Consider the following 20,812-nt stretch of genomic DNA (forward strand, 5'->3'; position numbering starts at 1 on the left):
ATTTAATCAGAAAAAAATAATTTTATTAAACTAGCAAAAAGAATGGGTATCATATTTCCTGGCCCGGTCCGGCCCGGAACACCCCATTTATGAAGATTTCCATTTAGTTCATGAAGATTGCCTTTTTCAGCGAACTGATTGCCGAATAAAGACAAATAGAAAATAAAATCATATTTCCGAAGCAAGATTGTGCGCTCTCTTCCAAATCAAAAAGAAAGATCAAGAAGGAACAGAGACGACGATCCCTCATCCTTCTCGCCGGGTCCCTTAGTCTCCGCTCATCTTCCGGCGGACACCGTAACCCTCGCTTCTTCCTCGTCGCTCTCGATCTCGTATGGGTACTGGCAAGGATAGCAGCGAGGCCACCGACGATCTCGACGACATGCCGCTCGCGGAGCGGCGCAGCTTGATTCGCCTCCGGAAGGCGGCTTCGCCTTTGTCTCGTGTTCCTGAGCCTCCAAAGTGCTTTCGCTCTGCTTTTTCCGCCTATGCATTGTTCTACTATTTTCTCGGGAGGGTAACAACATTTTTTAGTTATGACCTGCAGGTGTTCGATTGACGAGCCTGGAGCGCGCGTATCTTCTGAAACTTCCAAGGTGAGTTCTGATACGAGGTTTTATTTAGCCTTTAACCGCATGCACAATGGGAGCTTGAGACTAGACTTAGCTGAAGATTGTGTTAATCTTTAGACCTAGATGACCTAATGGTGACCTGTTTTGTTTTTGAAATGGTATTCTCTGAAAAAAAAAATTAAATGTTCAGTGCAAAATCTACAAGAAGCTGGATATCTAGTATTAAGACGTTTTATTGTGATCTTGCAGCTTAACATGTACTACTGTGTGCCTCCTTATTTTGGGAAAAAAGGTCATAAGAAAGAAATAAGAAATTTTATTACCATCTTAGTTTATAATTTTTTTACCATTGCGCTGCAATTGAAGAGCTTAATTGATTTTCCCCCCTTTTTATCTTTTTATGCTTAGTTTCTTTCTCATCGAATTGAGCTTCTTTATGCAAAAAATAGTTTTTCAAGCTAAAATCGGATAATCTAGCTGCAACATTGATGACATGGTTGAAATCATCAGGAAAGTAAATCTAAGCATGACTTTGTCTGCTACTGATAAATATGGAACTAACAAATTTTGTACTTTGGACCAGTGCAAGTATCCAAATTGGACCTAAGGAAGTATGCAACTCAATTTACCACTTCATGTACTTAAATCACTATGTTATTTAAATTAATCTGTTTACCTTCAGCTATAGTTAACATGGGATTGCTTTATTGGATGAAAAGATTTCCTGTTGAAAGGTTATTTTTCTTTTTAATGTTTGTGGTAAATTCTGTTTATATCAAAATGAATTTTGATCTGTACCACCATTCAATTTTGGAAGTTTTTTTGCATATCACAATTGGACAAATTTTGAAGATAGTAACATTCTAATTGTTCTTATTATGTAATAAGTTCTTCTATTGTTGCATAAATTGTTATTTGCAGGAGTGGCCGGGGTTACCAAGAGGTGTAAAATTTAAACCCTCTGATACTGATCTACTCTGGCACTTGCTTGCAAAAGTAGGCAAGGCTACCGCTGATCCACATCCATTCATACACGAGTTCATTACTTGCCTAGATGATTTTGATAAATTTGGTCATACCCACCCTCAGAATCTTCCTGGTAACTGAGAATAAGGCTTTCACTCATGATGGCTATATTTGCATATCTAAAAGATTATTTGACAGGTATAAAAGATGGGACCACTACTTATTTCTTTCACAAATCTTTTAAGACTCATGATACCGAAGCTGAACAACATGATGATTGTGGGGACGTGTGTTGGAAGAAGAATGGCAGCATCAAGCCTTTGATCATTGATAACAAACACCGTGGATATAAGTCAATAATGGCTCTTCATGCACGCATGAACAGATCCGAGAATCTCAGTTGGATAATGCATCAGTTTCAACTTGGCTCTGACAATGATGATATAGGGGAGTTTGTTGTTTCCAAGATATTCTCCCGAAGGAGTAGTCAAACCAATGAAATTTCAGAAGAGAAAACAATGAACATAGCCATAGCTATTCCTAGTAATGCAGAATTAGCAATATGTTCCACGTCACGTAAAACTGAAGTCCATCAAGCTGATCAACATCTTGATGTCACTGCGACAGACTCAACTTCACAGGTCTTCAAAATTCATAACTTAACTTTGTATTCTGGCTGCAATGTTCAATCATAATGTTTAAGAGGATATCACACTAACAAAGTCACAGAGAAGTAGTAAAGGAAAATCCCGAAGTTTGAATAGTTTAGAATATCTGTTTGTTGTTGTTAACATGTATTGAATATTTCACTATCTTGTGGAGTTTCTATTGTTAAATAGCATACAGGATGCTTTATATCATCTACAACTATTTATTTCTTGTACATGATGCACAATATATTCTGTGTAGGGACACCCTGGGTTTCTGTTCTTTCCTTCAACATAGGGGTTGCTCACCTGTGTTTTTGTTTGTGTTCTTGTGTATAAGACTATAAGTCAATGATTTTGTTGAGACCCTTTTAGAAACACAAGTCCCCGGATGGAAACACAAGTCATGGAGACTAAATTGACTGAAGCTAATTTTATCCTTTTAGTTCTTTATTTCTTCCATCTTCAGACTGCTTGGTTATTCTTGTAATGAGGTAGCAAATCATTGGAAACTTAAAATCTTGTTTGGTCCTTCATTCAAACACGGTTACTTATGCTTTGATGTCCCTTTTCTTGAGCTTATTCAAAATTGTTGAAACTACTCTACTTACATCATCCCTCCTCCTCACCGCAACTGTTACACAGGAAATTTTGATGGATGACCATTACACGAAGGAATCAGAGCCTTTGCAAGGTTGTTGAAATTTTCCTTTAAAGCATTCAATATAACAAGTTTTTTGTTATGAAGCTAAAGCAATTCTGAATTGAACTTTTTTCTTTATCCCTCAACAGATTCTAAAGTTAAAGGTTATATTGCTTATATAAGCAAATATTAATGATTTTTTACTGTAACACAGGTCCAAATATCAAGTGTTTAGATGGTATCTCTGCTACAATCGACGAGCTTTATCATTTTGATCAGCTTATGATGCATGAATATTCGTCCATGTTATTGGCTAACACAAGTTCTGGATATGTTGATTCCAATTGTTCTATTGGTCAAAGCAAATGTGATATGAATTGCGCTTCAGGAAATCTATTAGATGCTGTTAATGATGGTTCTATTCCACTAAATGACATGATGTATGCTCCAGTTCTGAAGTTTCCTTTGCACTTTTGCATATCTGAGGTTAGCTAATGCTGCTGTTTGTTTGAAAATAACTCCAGGAGTAACAGGGAATCAGTTTCTAGAAAAGGTTTTTTTGACACTGCAAAGGTATTCAATATTTTTCCTTCTGAAATATTTCATTATATTTGAGTGACATTCTTTTGAAACTTTATCTGTGCTGATCATTTCTTATAAATCACTGCAGAAGTTTATTTATCTCATCACTCATCTAACCTTGCATGAAGAATTTTGTTAGTGGAATGTGATCGCACTTGTATAAATTATTTACCTCCAATTGGATCTTCCATCACACACTAGAGCATACCGTTGGGGCACAATAGTGTTTCATAAAAATATGTAACAATTAAATCATCAAACTCCACATAAAAGTATTATTTTAAGAATCTAGGCCACTATAAATAGGGTTGTAAATGAGTCGAGTCGTGCCGAGTCGAGCTTTGGGGTGTTCAAGCTTGTTTGATAAGGTAACCGAACCAAACCGAGCTTAAAATGAACCAAGCTTTTGAAATGATTGTTCAAGCTTGGCTTGGTTTATTTTTTATGAGCTTGAACTTGTTTGAAGTTTGGCTTGAGTTTGGTTCATTTAGGTGTTATCAAACTCTCAATTCAAGCTTGGCTCGAGGTTGGTTCGAATTTGGTTCGTTTAAATGTTATCGAGCTTTCAATTCAAGCATGTTTGATTGTTTGAAACTTTTAGTTGTTTAATTGATTATGGAGCTTGATAATTTAAACTTATTTTTTTATTTTATTTTATTTTATTATTTATTTAGCATATTGAAAAAAGTTTTATTAATGAATATGGCTCGTGAACATTGTTCACGAACATTAACGAGTTGAACACATATGTATTCAAGCTTGTTTGTTTAGTTTAACGAGCTATTTAAGCTTGTTTGTTTAATTAATCTTGTGTATATTGAACGAACATAAACAAGCTCTTACCAAGCCGAATACCAAGCTTGTTCACAAACGCTTGGTTCATTTGCAGCCCTAACTATAAATTTGATAAAAGAGGTTTTAGCGTACTAAGTTGGTAAAGGCTTTTCTAGTTATTGACTTCCAAAATGGGGTTTTTTATTTGTATATACATTATAAAAAAATTAAAAAATAAATTTGATCAAAAATCTGAAAATTACATTCCAATTCCACTCACAGATCCAATTTGAAGAAACTAGGATTGCCCCATCATTTTGTGTATGTTTAATATTAGTTATAAAACTCAAATAAGCTATAAACCAAAGAACATTGGATTCTCCATTTTTAGTTTCCTAACAAATTAGAGTTTCAAGAAAATTAGATCAGGTTGACCAAATTATTATTTTATTTTTTGGTTTAAATTTGAAAATTTTATCCAGTCCGAACTCATTAATGATGAAGAATATATCTGATTATTAAAGATGATGGAGTTTCACATATATGTTCATAGGGTTTTTTTTGGTGTAAATACAATTGTTATATTTTAGTTTTCCATTTTTCAGTTGGTTTCAACTATGCATTATCTACACTCAAGTTTTTTTTTCCTTAATATATTTTTTTTTGATGGTGCCAAATGATGTCAAAAGGGGTAACAAGAACAATGTATATTATCTTTATTATGAATGTGTATATTAATATATTTCTGATTTTTGGATGGCTTTTTACTTGCTTTGAGGTGAAATGCAATGAGCTTTATTGATTGACATGAATGTGATCTTGACTGTATTAGTTTGCATTGGGTTCTTGATTGATGGATTTGCTAGTGCTAGTTCGTCCTTGTCCCTATCTGTTGTATTTGCTTTACTTCCGGCCTTTCATATTTGTTAGTTTTTAAAAAACATGCTTGCTAAACTTCTTTCTGTTTCTTGTTAGATTGCAAATATCCCATGTGATTATAGTCCTCCTAAACCTTCTTCAAAAACATTGCGAGAAATGTAATTTTTGAGTCTTCCGGAAGTGTCACTGAAACTAATTGTTGCACTGTTTGCCAGTGTTCAGCATCAGTGCCTATCTTTCAAAACAATGATTCACTTGTAGCTGCCTCTAGAGATAACGATGGTAACTGTTGCCTATCCTCATATATCTTGTTCAAAAGTTGTCACCTGCTTCAGGAGAACTTGTTAATAATTTATGTCATTCCTGTCTTTAGGTGTATCTGCCCGGTTGGATTATGTGAAAATGGAACCTACAGAGGAAGACCATTTTGAGATTACCACAACTCAGGAACAAATGACATCCAACTGCGCACAAGAGGTAGCACAGTCTAAAGTCACAGGTTATCTATCTGTTCTTTCTTGTTGATATATTTAGTTCCAGCAAATTTTGAATCTATTTATGGTGATTTTTCTCATGCAAGAATCATCTTCATCTTCCAGAGTCTCATGCCTCAAGAGAAAAACTCAAGGAAGAACCTATTGATGATGATCTCTTCAGGAACATGCTACACAATATAACATCTGTAGAACATGATGTAGGGATCTCTGAATCTGTTTCTAACCCAAGTCTTTCTGAAAAGGCAAATTTTTCCGAACAGTTTTTCCCCAAGAATCAACATTTTGAACGAGACAACACTGCAAGTGTTGTATCTGTTCGTAGGAAAAGAAAGAAGACTGCAACGTAAATGCTGATCCCTTATCTTATTTGCTTATATAGTTATATATGATTGTTAATGACATCTTGGTGGAATTTGATCCTATAAACACAGGAGTTCAGTAAAGCAAGCACTTGAAGAAGATGCACCTGGACTTCTGCAGGTAAATTCTGAATGAACAGCTTTAGATTTTTCATGTTTTTGTCTCACATTGTATGCCAATTGTATGTTTGTTTGATAGATTTTGCTGGACAGAGATATATCAATTGAGGATATCAAGCTTTATGAGACTATGGAAGATGATGAGGCTCTAGAGGTCTCTGAAGAAGATGATGATTTCAAAGAGCTTGAAACTGTGATCAATAAGGTTTGTCAGGTTAATGAACTTGTAAGAGGGCTTAAATTAAGTTTTCCGAAAGTGTCCACTGGCGTTGTGTAATCCATCCACTACAGAATGCATATCTGGTTAATAGTGAAATTTTTTTAGTAGAATAAGTTATGATAAGAGTTTATTTGTATAGTTAATTTGTATTCTAGATTGACTCATAGTTGGGCCTTTAAGAGTATCTCAACACTCTGTTGTTGAATAATCTTCTCATTAATGAAACTTTGATTTTCTATGAGATTCACCCTCTGAGGAACATGGATTTATGATCTTCTCATTCATTCTACATTAGTAACTTGGAATTTTAAGTCAATGCGATTTAAATAAACCAATACGAGTTATTTGATGCACATGCCAATTGCATATGCTATATACTATCATATAAAATTATTGCGTGGGCTTTCTCAATATTCACTTGCTTAGGCAAATACATATAGACTATATATAGCCTTTGTTGATATTGTACTTGATTTAAGTATCATTTCATGTCAGAGTTCTAGTTCTGGCCAGACGATGTAGTTTGGACGCCATGCTGTGTCAACATTTGGCACTTAAACACACGTAGAAGTGTGCTGAGATAAATTTGGTTACTTCTTTAATATTATTTTTTTAGTTTATTTATTTAAAAAAAAATAAGACTAGCAATTAGATAGTCAATGAAGCTATTTTTTTACTATATTGTTTCAATGCTTTACATGCTTCAATATGTGCTAAAGTTGACTAAGATGAATTTATGTGGCTTTTACTATTTAATCCTCGTTCACTTATTTATTAATTGGATAGGTCAATTAAAAATGATTTTGTTTCATTGCAGGCAACATGCATTTACGTAACTTTTGCTCCGACAATCCTCTTCACTTCACTTTTTCACTTGTTTACTTTTAAAAATAAGACTGAAATTTAAAATAATCAAATAAATTAGTATTTTTGGAGAAGCAAACTACAGAATAATAATAAATGTTACTTAGATTCATCTTGATGTGAAGCATGCTGATAGATGACGTGGCACGATACTAAATCGGTACTATTTGTATGGGTGGCACTATCAATATGAGTGGTACTGGAGAGATTATACCAATTAATATAAGGTTTTGGCAAATATCAGGATGGTACGTTTCAACTTGTACTGTTTGATTTTGTTGCATAATCATGTCAGAATATCTGTAATAAAAAGTAATTATTTACCTAGTATAGTCTTTCCCACCTTGTATTTAGCTTACTTGATCATAATGTAAAATCCTTTTTTAAAATCATATTCAAGTATTTTTTTTGTGAGACAATCGGGCAAATGAAGTTTTTTTAGCCTTTGTTGCTGGTTTGAAGTTGTATTTCAGCAATTACTGATAGTTGGGCATTTTACATCAGTTATTTTCTGCACGAGCTTCCATTTTCAAGTTTTCAGTAGCACGCCACATGAAGGGATCAAAGCCTTATTATGTAAATTGTTTAATTTCCCTGATTAACCAGGTTCAAAGCTTCTCTTTGCTCATTAGTTGAACATTTTTACATCACAATATTTTTCCTTAAATTATCTTCCATTTCCTATTTTGTTTAAACTATAATTTTCTTCCTCAGGCAAAATATCTGCGGTTTAGTAAAAATTCAGTCCAATGGGGGTGGTGCAGGGATCTTCAATCATTCATTTTCATATTTTATTTGCATAACAGGTAATTAACTTCTTGCTCAAGTGTGTGGTATTTTGAAATATCTTATTTTGCTAGCTCGTCAAATGCCATCAAGTATTACCTCTAAAACATATCCCTTACAGAATAGTGTTGGAACGTCCGGAATATGGCTATGCCACCTATTTCTTTGAGCTTGTGCATGATTTACCAATTGACTGGCAGATCAAGAGGTTGGTGACTGCAATGAAGCTCACTAGCTGTGGCCGGGCCACTCTTATCGAGAACAAACCTTTAGTGGTAAGTTGTCTTTTATTTATTTATTTATTTTTCTGATCATGTTCTTTTGACTTGTTCTAATGTTCATCCCCCCCAACCCATATTTTTGTACGGAAGCATCTGTGTTCAGGCTTTGTTCTATTTTTTTTCCCGTTGCAATAAAAGATGGATTTCCAGTTAAGTATGAATGCGTACAAGTATTGGCAGTGATCTTGTGACCTTGTTAATTATGATGCTTCGAGTAGTGGTCTTGGTTTGCCGGTCGTCTAATGATGATAATTAGAACTCTGAAGAACAAAGAATCTGAAGCTTTGGTATTTACATCAGCCATTGAGTTTTGACAACTAATTATCGTGTTGGATATTAAAGGCCTAAGATTTAAATTTCTAAAAGCATTGCATTGTATCTGGTGTGAGCCTTAACTGTCGTTCATGATGTAAAGTAAGATCATCATTTTTATATTGTGACTTGAGATGAATAGCTAGCATTTGTCTGTGTTCAGATTGGCGAAGATTTGACAGAGGGAGAAGCGCGTGTTTTGGAAGAGTATGGCTGGACTTCCAACTGTGGGCTGGGGTCAATGCTGAACTTTTGCGATAGGGTTGTGCATGACGCCAGAACTGAAAGCAACGAATGGTGGAACAAAATTGGTAAAATGCTGATGGCCGGCTATGAATCAGGGCGTATTGTCCTAGACCATCTCCCGAAGAAGGCCCAAAAGTACGCCAGGAACAAGAATTTGCCAAAACAAGAGGGAGAACTGATTTTGTAATTTATTTTTTTTAGTTTGTGTCAGAAACTGTTGGATTAATCGAAACCAATACTACATTTTGTTTGTGTAGCAGTCGTTTGGGGTCCAGTTCCTCAACATCCATTTTTCTTAAAATGTAAATTACCTACTCAATAACTCTCTTATATTGGGGCAGAATGTGAAATAGTCATTTTAGCGATTCTTTCAGGATGGTCACATATACTTTAGAAGGGAGTAAACTATAAATGTTATTTTACTCTAGTGCGGTGGCTCTTTGTCGTTGAGGGATTAGACATAAGATATTTTCACACTCGTTGAGAATTGACTCCAATAACTCTCGTATATGTTTTATATCTTTCTCTAACTCTGGGGATTATTGCCTCACTGGATATATTTAGTGTACATTTTGAAATAATCCAAAGATACAAAATAACAATGTTCAAAATATTTTAAGGTTTTTTGTATTTTTTTTTCTCACATCTTATGCTACATTCATTTTGATGAAAGTGAGAACGAAAATAAAACTTGTGAAATAATTCCTCTCTATTTAGTCTAAAGGAAATAAATGTTAAGACAGAGGAGATGCACATATGATTATATCCAAAAGGACTGATTTATCGATTTCTTTTATCTTTTAGAAAATAGGATTTATTTATGCTAATAAAGTATTTAAACTCAATTTCTCTTTAGCTGGCGGAGTGGCGGAGATAAAATAAAGTAACGTTCCTTCCACTCTTCATTTGTTTCAACTTAACAAGAAACATTCATGTTTTCTTCCTGTTAAAATAGAGTAAGGAGATGTTTGATTCTTTTCTAAGAATAGGAATCGGAATAGAAATTATTATATTATAGAATGGGAATGAGTATGAGTATGGATATCATTCTTAAAAGCAATGTTTGATTAGTTGTATATTTTCTATCGGAATAAATCAAAATTTCCTTTTTTACCCTTAAATGAAAATAAGAGAAAAAATTAAATGTGAGAGAAAGATGAATGTGAGAGAAAAATATGATAAAAGAGAATAATGAGAAAGAATGAAGAGAGAGAGAAAGTGTGATAAAAAAAAATGAGAAAAGAGAGTCTGATAGGAGAGAACATGATGAGAAAAGATGAGAAAGAAAATATAATGTGAGAGAAATGATGAAGAGAGAGAAAATATAATGAGAAAAAAATGAGGAGAGAGAGTGTGATGAGAGAGATTGAGGAGAGTGAAAGTATGATGAGAAAGAAAGTGTGATGAAAAAAAAAAGAGAATAGTGAGTATGATGGGAGAGATTGAGAAGAGAAAAGTATGATGAGAAAGAAAGTGTGATGAGAGAGAAAGTGTGTTGAGGAAAAAAAGGAGGGAGTGTGATAAAAGAAATTGAGTAGAGAGAAAGTGTTATGAGAAAAAAAGAAAAAAGAGAGTGTGATGGGAGAGATTGAGAGAGAAAGTATGATATGAAAAAAGAAGGAAGAGAGTGCGATAAAAGAAATTGAGGAGAGAGAAAGTATGATGAGAGGGAAAATGTAATGAGAAAAAAAAAGAGAAAATAGAGTGTTATAGGAGTGATTAAAGAGAGAGAAAGTGTGTGATAAAATGATGAGAGAGAAAATATGATGAGAGAGAACAAGGAGAAAGAAGTGATATGAAAGAAAAAATTAATAAATATATTTTTATATTTGATATTAAGGGATAAAATTTTAATTTTAGGTCAAGGGTATTTTTGGAATAAGAGAATATTTTGATTGATGAAAATAAAGTAATGACTCATTGAAGGGAAGGTACATGGGAATGAGTTATTACCCAATTTTAAGAATTCATTCCCTTATTTGTATTCATATTCCTATAATTTAAACATTAACAATGACAATCAATGATTTTCATTCTCATTTTTCACTCCAATTCCCTTAAATCAAACGCCTCTTAAGTTTCTTCTCTTCGTTTATTTCAACTATGTTGGGAAGGTAATTATTCTTTTCCAATTTAAATGGTTAAGTATAATAAAATAAAACATTTTGTGGTGGATTAATTAATTTTTTTCCACACTTTATTAAAAAAATAAAAAATGATAGATTAAAGTGCAGGAGAACAAAAAAATAAAAATTGTGAAATAATTCCTCTCTGTTTAGTCTAAAGGAAATAAACAAATAAATGATGAATTAAATAACATTAAATTGATTGCTTCATAGAAATTTTCAACTGACCGTAAAAATAAATCAGTGACAGTTAAAATTGAGTAACATTCCATCTCCTCTTCATTTATTCTCCCTTTCCCACTATGTTGGGAAGGTCATTATTCTTGTCCAATTTAAATGGTTGGGTATAAAACATTTTGTGGTGCAATAAAAAATCTTTTTCCACAATTAATTAAAAAAATTTGATAAGTGCAAGGGCGTAAATGATACCCAGACCAACAAACTTCTTACTGACTTAGAGTGTGTTCGCTCTCTGCCACTCCCATCATTGCATTTTGGAAAAGGCAAGTAGGACCCAGCCCTCCATGATTGGCAGGGAAAGGTGGGGGCTGGTATTCCCACCTATCACAGATTTGTTGTTGTAAGAGGACTTTAACATAGTAATATATTTACATTAAAAAAAATAAATATACAATAAATTTATAAATAAAAGAGTAAGGTTGAGAAATTGTTTTCTTCGATTGACGACTGTCTTTAGAGAATTTATTATCGTCCACGGTACAGAGACTTTCTGGTAAAATTCTCTCAAGATCCGATAACCACTCGCATCGTCCGTAGGTGCACTCCAAGACGAACGTCGCGCCCGATTTATGGATTTCCGGCTCAAACCCCCCGAAACCACCTGATTTGGGCTCGGCCTGCGTATGCGTGTAGGTCCCCTTAACTTTGCTAAGCAAGGATGGAAGAGATCCATATATAAGATCTTCCAACCTTCTTAGCTTAGCAATGTGAGACTAAATGCATTCACATATGCATTACCATAACAACTAAAATCAAGAAAAATACTTTGAATTAAACACAAAACTCAACAAGATTGGCCTCGTCCTTTTATAGGGCCCTACTGTCCTTCTCTATCGCACTGCTATAGAGGTAAATGAATCAAACGGTTCGCGAGTTATTCGGAGTTCGGTTCGATAAAAAAACTCATTCGAGTTCGTTCGTTTATCTTATCAAGCCGAACTCGAACTCGATTTCGAGCTGGATAGTTTTATCGAGCCGAGCTCGAGCTTAAGGATATTCGGCTCGTGAGCTCACGAACATGTTTGTTTGTAGGCTCACGAGCCAAAAAATGAATCTTAAAATGAGCCTTAAAACGAGCCTTAAATCGAGTCAAAAAATGAGCTCTAAAACGAGTTCTAAAACGAACCTTAAAACGAGCTTTAAAACGAGCAAAAAAAAATGAGTCCAAAAATGAGCCCGAGCTCGCTTAACGAATTAGGCTCGTTAACTATGATAATCAAGCTAATAACGAATCGAGTTCGAACTGTTCACGAGCTTGATAATTTCAAAACGAGCCGAGCTCGAGCCTTACAATAAAAGTTTGAATCGAGCTCGAGCTGAACTCGAGCCCGAATATAACTTAAACGAGTCGAGCTCGAGCCTAATATTGTTTGATTCGATTTAACTCATTTACATCCCTACATACTGCCATCTTTGGTAAGTGGTAAGTGGCTGGGATGTTGTATCATGACGCAACGGTTCGAGTGTCGACGGTTGCAATGTGAGATAATATCCCCGTCTGCCGGCTTAAAGCCTCGAACCCCAGCCACTTGTCAACCCAGCATTCACCCTGATTAACCCTCCTCCTACATCACCGTGGGGCAGGCGTAGGGGGCCGTCGGGGCGACGGATTCCGCCTTTTTTTTTGTATCATCTTTGAGAAAGTGCCAGAGGAGCCATGGAAGAACAGAAACAAGAGGATGTTTTTGGCTGGGCAGCAAGGGACACCTCCGGAGTCCTCTTCCCTTTCACCTTGCCCAAAAGGTATCTCAATCCTTCTTGTATGGGCAAAAATGGATAGAAAAGTTGTTGAATCATAAAAGGGTGTGTTTTGTATTTCAATATTAGTTTCTAATCTTCGAGTAATTATTAGGGCAAAAGCCAAAAGGATATATATTTTTTTTCTGAAATTAGGGGCGACTCACTTTGCCTTTGATTGGACGCCCTTTGTCACTTTTCAATGTGCATATTTATGCTTTTATCCTATAGTACTGATCTCATTATTATTTATGTATGAATATCTCTTTTAAATTATTAATCAATTAAATACGTTATAGTAGTTTTGATTTTATAGTTACTACGAGATATATTTAACTTTTTCAAAAATATTTATATTGTATTGACTACTATTTTATAGATGCTATAGTATAGATTCAACGTTTTCCTAATATTTACATTGTACCACTTATAAAATTATAGTTGTTATAATTTATAGAGTAGTTACAATTTTACAGTTTTAAAAAAAAGAATACTTTTTAATTTGTTCCTAGTTATTATACATGTAAATTGTTTTTTAATTTTAATTTATCAAAAAAAAAATATACATTTTTATATTTGTATTAACATATTTAATATTAATAAGTTTTTTAAATAAAATCAAATCAAATTTAATAGCTACTATAATAATAATTATAGTAATCGATTGTTAAAATATTGTAGTGGTCATATGTTATAGCAGTTAATTATTGATGTTATAATGTTATGGTAGGTAATTATTAATTGCTATAATATTGCACTAGGTGACTATTATAATAATTTAAAGATATTTTTAATTATTTTAAAATAATTTTAATTATATTTATTAAAAGATAGATCCATTATCTTAACGACAATCTTATAGTCGGTCCCACGAATATAGAGAGAGGTACATGTAGGTTGAGTGCATGGTGGAATCGACCATGTCGACCATCACCTAAAAAAATCGACCCTTAACTATTATGTCAGAGTTGTCATATATGTTCATCGTATGTGCTACATCCTGGGAGCTTACTAAGATATGATACACTTTTTATAATGACTGAGCCCATCGCTTCAAGATCTATATCTAGACCTGACGACGGTTCGGAACCGACGGTTCGACGGTTCGGAACCGACGGTTCGACGGTTCGGAACCGACGGTTCGACGGTTCGGAATCGCCGGTTCGACGGTTCCAGGCAGGTCGACCCTTAACCTTAACCGCCCAAGACGATTACGGTTCACGGTTCAAAACCGCCGGTTCACGGTTCGTCACGGTTCGTCACGGTTCAAGATTAATATGTTAAAAAAATTAAAAATTAAAAATAAAAAATTAAACATTAAACATTAAAAATTAGAAATTAAAATTTATTAAAAAAAGGGTTTGCACTTATTTAAGTTGCCTATGTATCCCTTTAGGGAAATCAAAGCCCACGTAGTTCTTTTACATTTTTATCCTTTTACATTTTCATTCACTTCCATTTCCTGTTCCTGTCGTATTTGTTCCTTCAGTATCAAAATCTTCAACTTCGTCATCTGAAAGTTGCATTTCTTGGATTCTTTTCTCCGCTCTGGTCCAATCGTCCAGTAATGCTTGGGCTTCCAATGAGTCGGGAGACAAAGTTGATCGTCGTTCATCTAATATGTTGCCGCCGGCACTGAACGTCTGCTCCACAGCAACAGTTGACACTAGACAAGCTAAAATTTCTTTTGCGATCACGGAGAGAACGGGAAAGCTTTGAGCCTTCTGTGACCACCACTTTAAGATATCGAAGTTTTCGCTATCTGCTTCATTAAAATCAAAAGAAGTCGTAAAATAATTCTCAAGTTCCTGTGTGGAACTTGAGGATCCCCGTGGACGTTTTGTCCGTTCTTTTAATAAGAGTTGTGCTTTTGTAAGTTTTAAATTACTACTAGTAGTTTGTTGAATTTCAGAAATATTAATTTGTGTTCCATATTTTGCATAATATTGATTATAAATATCATATAAATAAATTCTAACATTATATATAATATTAGCTGGATCAGGGGAAGAAGAATCTTTAATTGAAATTAAAGCATCATAATATAAAGTTAACATTTCTTGTAAAACTTCTAATTTAAATCTAGGATCTAAAGCAAATGCAATTAAATAAATTTCATGAATTAAATAAAAATATTTTTCCCATTTAGTTTTCATAGCTAAGATGCAAGGAGATAAAGATTCATTATTAATATGTTCATTTAAAACTAATACTATATTAGAAAAATTTTCTAAAACTAATTTAGCAGTGGAATAATAAACACTGGAAAGTTGTTCGGTTGCATCATTAAATACTTTTAAAATTTCACAAATACTACTACAAATATTCCATTGTTGTGAAAATAAATATATATTAGTATTAGTATTTTGTGCAAAAAATGAACATAATAATTCTTTATATTGAAATGAATCTTGTAATAATTGGTATGTTGAATTCCAACGTGTTGGTACATCACGTGGAAATTTTTTAGGTCTCATTCCATTAATTTTACAAAACCTACCCCATTGTTTCATTATAGATGGATGAGACCATAAATAAGAAATTGCAATTCTAATTGGTTTAATATAACTTTCTAAAATTTTTAAACCATCTTAAACACATAAATTTAAAACATGGCATACACAACGAATATGAAAAAATAAACCTCCAATAATAGGTTGACAAACAAATTTTAGATCATCTATACAAGCGGTATTAGAACTAACATTATTTAATGATATTGAAAATATTTTATGAGTTAAACCATATTCTTCTAAAATTAAACATAATAATTGTGTGATATTATGAGCATTATGTGATTCATCAAAAACTCTATAAGCTAATAATCTTTTTTGGAGGTTCCAAGAGTTATCGATCCAATGGCAAGTCACACCCATATACGAATGTGTTTGCCAATGATCACTCCAAATATCGGAACATAAAGAAACTTTATTATCTAATTTACTAAATTCATCAATTAAATTCTTTTTTCCTTGTTTTACTAATTTTTTAATTGTACGAGTAAGTGTAGTCCTAGGAACACGTTTAGCACATGGATTAAGAGATTCTTTACAAAAATCTTCAAATGTGCATTTAGATCCAAAACTAAAAGAAAGATGTTCTACGGAAACAAATTTAGCTAATGATTCTCTTAATTTATTATCTGAATATAAAAATAAACTGGAATCGGTACTACCGCTAGTTGAAGAAAATCTTGATAATTGTGTTTGAGAACGGTCGAGTCCATATTCCGTCGGGTGCTTCGTTTCTACATGTCGTTTCAACAACCCATAGCCGCCGCCGGCTTGGAATTTGTAGGAAACATTGCAGTGCTTACATTTTGCACGCATTTCTCCCGACGGAAGAGTGACCTTCTCAAAATGTTTAGTAAAAATAGAAGACTTTAGAGGAGGAAGTTCCCGAACCTTAGAAGTAATTGCATCGGTACTTCCTTGTGTGTCGGGTGCCGGATTCGGAAGATGCTCGATCTCATCATCGGTGGATTGAATGTTGGGGTCCTCCTCCCGTGGATTCATTATTTGCTTTCCCTTCCGAGCTCGAGATGATGCACCTCCGTGGCCTCCTTCCATTGTAATTGAAAATTGAAAACGAAAGCGTGTAGAGATTAGAGAATACGAAAATGAGATTAAGAGTAGAGAAGATGTGTGTGAAAAATGATGAAATAAACTCTCTATTTATAGAGTTTTGATAGTAACGGACACTAAATCATAGTCATTGATCAAAAAACGGTCAAATGATCCTAACCGTTGAAAAAAATACCTAAAAAAACCCTCCCAACGGCTATGAACCGCCGGTTAACCGGCGGTTCCAACGGCTATGAACCGCTGGTTAACCGGCGATTCAAGCCGTTAAAAAAAAAAAAAAAAAAAATTTGCGGCTGAACCGCCGGTTCAACCCGCCGGTTTGTACACCCAATGAACCGGGTTCAACCCGGCGGTTCCAACTTGCCGGGCCGGTTCCGGTTCGACCCGGTGAACCGGGTCAACGGGCAACCGGCCCGTTGACCCGGTTACGGGCCCGGGCCGGGTCCGGGCCAGATCCGTCCCAGGGTCGGGTCTATCTATATCTCAAAAACCCTCAAAGAGATTGTTTGGAGGAGCTTCAATATCATTCTATTGATTAAAACATGCACAAATTACCTCAGTCAACCATAATTGGATGGATAAAGTTGGTAAATAAAAGTGTTCTTTATATTAATTTTTTGATTGAGTTAAATCAATTTAGTTTTATATATTATTGAAACGACTGTTACAACCATATTAAAATAAAAATTCATTTTATACCTTTTGGCATAAAGAACGATGATCAAACTCCAAACAAATGACAATTCTACTTCTCTGTGAACTACTACTAGTTTTAGACTCTCTAATACTGCTGCATCTGATTTCTCAATGCATTTGGCCTATATATCACAATACTTTTCAGGGCCATGAAGAGCGATGAGATATCCCTCAAGGTTCTCTACTCTGGAATTTGCCACACCGATCTTTCGATGAGTAAGAACGAGTGGGGAATTTCAACATACCCAGTCGTCCCAGGGTCAGAATTTCCTACCTATCTGCTCCAATGAATTAATTAATACACAGCAACAATAACTATCAAAGCTTTATCTCACTAATTTGTTAATTAGTGGTCGACCAGGCATGAAGTAGTCGGAGTCGTAATTGAAGTAGGCCGCGCCGCTCATAAGTTCAAGGCCGGCGACAAGGCCGGCGTCGGGTACTTAGCCGGCGCCTGCTTCTCCTGCGACAGATGCGTGGTCGGCGAAGAGAACTACTGCACGGAGTTCGTCTGCAACTTCAACAGCTCCCACCCCGACGGCACCAGGACCTTTGGAGGATTCGCCGGCCGCATGGTGATCAGCGAGCGCTTTGCGGTCAAGATCCCTGAGATGATGCCCCTGGACAAGGCTGCGCCATTGATGTGCGCGGGCGTCACGGTGTATGCATGCGCCGATGACGCAACATGGCCTGGACCAGCCGGGGCTGCACCTGGGGGTCTAGGGGCTCGGAGGACTCGGCCACCTCGCCGTCCAGTTCGCCAAGTCCTTCGGAATGAGAGTCACCGTCATCAGCTCGACGCCTGACAAGGAAAAGGACGCTATTGAAGCCCTCGGGGCTGACTCGTTTATAGTCAGCAGCAACGAAGAGCAAATGAAGGTGCCACTTTTGTTGTTTTTTTTTGTTAATCCAATATTTCTTAAAACCGACTAATCCTGGACCGGCTTGGCTCCACTCCCCACGGGCGTTTGATATGCTCAACGTCGTTGTATAAGAGAATGCCCTACCTCCTACCATGTTTAAGGCATTTGTTCTTTTTGTCAGGCTGTTCGTGGCACTATGGATGGCGTCATCAGCACAAGTTCTGGTGCTCTCTCTTTGGGAACTTTGAACGCCTTGCTGAAAGTTTATGGCAAGTTGATCTTGGTCGGCGTGCCGAACAAGCCGCCGGAGCTGCCGTCGTTCGGCTTGATTTCAGGTTAGCTAAGTCACCTCCACTGTTTGCTCTTGTGTGTTTCATCAGGTGAAGTGTTTGGAAGTTGCTCAGAATTGGGGGGTGTCCCTTGCAGGAGGCAAGAGTATAGCTGGGAGCATGGTTGGGGAAACCAACGGAGAGACACACAAGAGCAAACAACGGAGAGAGAGCGAGCCGGCGGCGACTGCAGCGGCAGGGGAGGGAGAAGGAAGCGGCGGCCGTGGAAGTCGCGGGAGGGAAGCTCGAGCACGAGATCCGCATTCGGGAGCCTCCGATGGCGGACGATGGACGTGGCCAAGGGCGGAGAGGGAAAATAATTTTCGGCGTTTACTTCCATTGCCGAGTGAGGGGATAGACGAGGGGGAAAAATTGGTATGAAGGAGCTTTACAGTACTTTGCCGTATGCAACGATAGAAATATCTCGAGACTTGGGAACTTCATTAAACGAGTGGAAATAAAATAATTTATTTGTGGTTTAAGCAAGAAATATGTATTAGGGGGTGTTTGCTATGAGCATGAGAATGATAATCGAAATGAAAATTATTGTATTGTGGAATAAAAATGAGTATGAGTATAGATATTATTCTTAAAAGCAATGTTTAGTTAGTTGCATACTTTCTATCGGAATAAATCAATATTTCCTTTTTTACCTTATCCGGCGGTACGGACACGGGACCCCCTTTGACGGGAGTCAATGACACGTAGAGGTCAAAAGTCAAGGGCATTATGAGGTTCGACCGATCGGATAAAGGTCGGGTCAACCGGCCGAACAGGTCAGAACAGAATCAAAGAACCCGACCAGGAATCGGGTTTCCGACGCTCATGGTGACGCCCGAGCGGGGCCGCCCGCTCAGCCAAGGCATAAAACAGCAAGGCTGTGAACAGTCTCAGCCTAGCCTAGCATGCAACCGGGAGTCCTCCCGGTCGAACCAATAATGTGCTTGCCGAGCGGGTGGGCGCTCGGCGCGGGTAAAAGAGGACAAGGGCAAGAGGACATTGGGGGGAACATCTTCTAACAACAAGCATGTTCAACGATCAAACCATACGCAAAATCTTACGACAGAAGGTTCTGCTGTCCCATCAGAGAGGTTCTCGGATTGTACCAGTATGGTGTTAAGCATGCTCCTCTGGTAAGCCCATGCTAAGGTATGGGCAAATGACACGTATACGCCTCGTTAGGTGTGCCTGAGCCTCCCAACAGCTCTATATAAGAACCCTTAGACTTCAGCGGAGGTATGCAATCACGCGATCTCACATCTTCGAAGCCACTATCATTCTCCTCTTGCCTGACTTGAGCGTCGGAGGGTCGTCGTCGGGAACCCCTTCCCGGCCCGACTTTCTTGCAGGTTCGCCGGAGATCCCTATGGTCGGTCAGAGATCCACGTCATCAGTTCGGAGAGCGCCACGTGCCCAACGTCCATTGACTCAGCGTTCGGACAGGATCAAATTGGCGCCGTCTGTGGGAACGCACCTGTATCCGAGCGGAAGAGATGGATGACGCTGGACGACCGCACACGGTGATGCTCTCCCAAGAGGAGCTCGACGCTCTAATCGAGGCAAGAGCAGCTAAGCTAGTGGAGCAACAGACACAGAAGACGCAAGTCGAGCGGCTGGAGCAACAAGCAACGTCAGCGTCAGGGGGCCGAGCGGAAGCACCGCCTGCCACGGTTCCATTTCATCGGGTCCTATTCCGTACGCCTCCAGCCTTACCGGGCGGGGTGAAAGGTGCTCCAATGTAATATATGCTGTATATTTTTCGTTCGGCTGTATACTTGAAATATAGGAGTAAAAAAGTCGAAAAATTAACGCAAGTAGAGGTCATCGTCAGCCGAATCGGAACAACCGTCGAGCTTCGACGTTAAATATCGAGAGCCGAACCGGCGACTATAAACCCTCCGGGCGGAAGACCGTCGAGCTCCGACGTTAAATATCGAGAGTCGCGCCGGTGACTATAAACCCTCCGGCCGGAAGACCGTCGAGCTCCGACGTTAAATATCGAGAGTCGCGCCGGTGACTATAAACCTTCCGGTCGGAAAACCGTCGAGCTCCGACGTTAAATATCGAGAGTCGCGCCGGTGACTATAAACCCTCCGGCCGGAAGACCGTCGAGCTCCGACGTTAAATATCGAGAGTCGCGCCGGCGACTATAAACCCTCCGGCCGGAAGACCGAGTTTCGACGTTAAATATCGAGAGTCGCGCCGGCGACTATAAATCCTCCGGCTGGAAGACCGTCGAGCTCCGACGTTAAAAATCGGGAGTCGAACCGGCGACTATAAACCCCCTGGCCGGAAGACCGTCGAGCTCCGACGTTAAATATCGAGAGTCGCGCCGGCGACTATAAACCCTCCGGTCGGAAGACCGTCGAGCTCCGACGTTAAATATCGAGAGTCGCGCCGGTGACTATAAACCCTCCGGTCGGAAAACCGTCGAGCTCCGACGTTAAATATCGAGAGTCACACGGGTGACTATAAACCCTCCGGGCGGA

At 37.4% G+C, this 20,812-nt stretch overlaps 1 protein-coding gene and 1 pseudogene across 2 annotated transcripts; both read left to right on the plus strand.

The window, feature by feature from the left end:
• Nucleotides 1-139: 139 nt before the first annotated feature.
• Nucleotides 140-9,104, plus strand: LOC121970952. Of its 2 annotated transcripts, none has more exons than XM_042521987.1 (16): nt 140-462; nt 548-596; nt 1,494-1,671; nt 1,737-2,179; nt 2,831-2,879; nt 3,043-3,268; nt 3,353-3,401; nt 5,279-5,345; nt 5,437-5,562; nt 5,663-5,903; nt 5,992-6,040; nt 6,119-6,244; nt 7,628-7,729; nt 7,838-7,929; nt 8,031-8,184; nt 8,666-9,104. In XM_042521987.1, exons 1-16 carry the CDS (start codon nt 335-337, stop codon nt 8,933-8,935), a joined length of 2,349 nt encoding a protein of 782 aa, XP_042377921.1. In that variant the 5' UTR covers nt 140-334; the 3' UTR covers nt 8,936-9,104. The 2 variants fall into 2 exon arrangements, with proteins under 2 accessions (XP_042377921.1, XP_042377922.1); XM_042521988.1 differs by having other exon boundaries at nt 5,437-5,540; nt 5,644-5,903.
• Nucleotides 9,105-12,771: 3,667 nt separating this feature from the next.
• On the plus strand, nt 12,772-18,705 carry LOC121972746 (annotated as a pseudogene).
• The last annotated feature ends 2,107 nt before the right edge of the window (nt 18,706-20,812 follow it).

This window comes from Zingiber officinale, chromosome 4A, assembly GCF_018446385.1.
Source record: "Zingiber officinale cultivar Zhangliang chromosome 4A, Zo_v1.1, whole genome shotgun sequence".
In the NCBI taxonomy this organism is placed as follows: domain Eukaryota; kingdom Viridiplantae; phylum Streptophyta; class Magnoliopsida; order Zingiberales; family Zingiberaceae; genus Zingiber; species Zingiber officinale.

What these genes read in the sequence shown, in the direction of transcription:
- LOC121970952 (XM_042521987.1), top strand. Translation starts at nt 335, where the DNA reads ATGGGTACTGGCAAGGATAGCAGCGAGGCCACCGACGATCTCGACGAC. An exon ending in CGACAGACTCAACTTCACAG is followed by an intron (nt 2,180 to 2,830) that starts GTCTTCAAAATT and finishes ACTGTTACACAG; the next exon opens with GAAATTTTGATGGATGACCA. An exon ending in GGAATCAGAGCCTTTGCAAG is followed by an intron (nt 2,880 to 3,042) that starts GTTGTTGAAATT and finishes ACTGTAACACAG; the next exon opens with GTCCAAATATCAAGTGTTTA.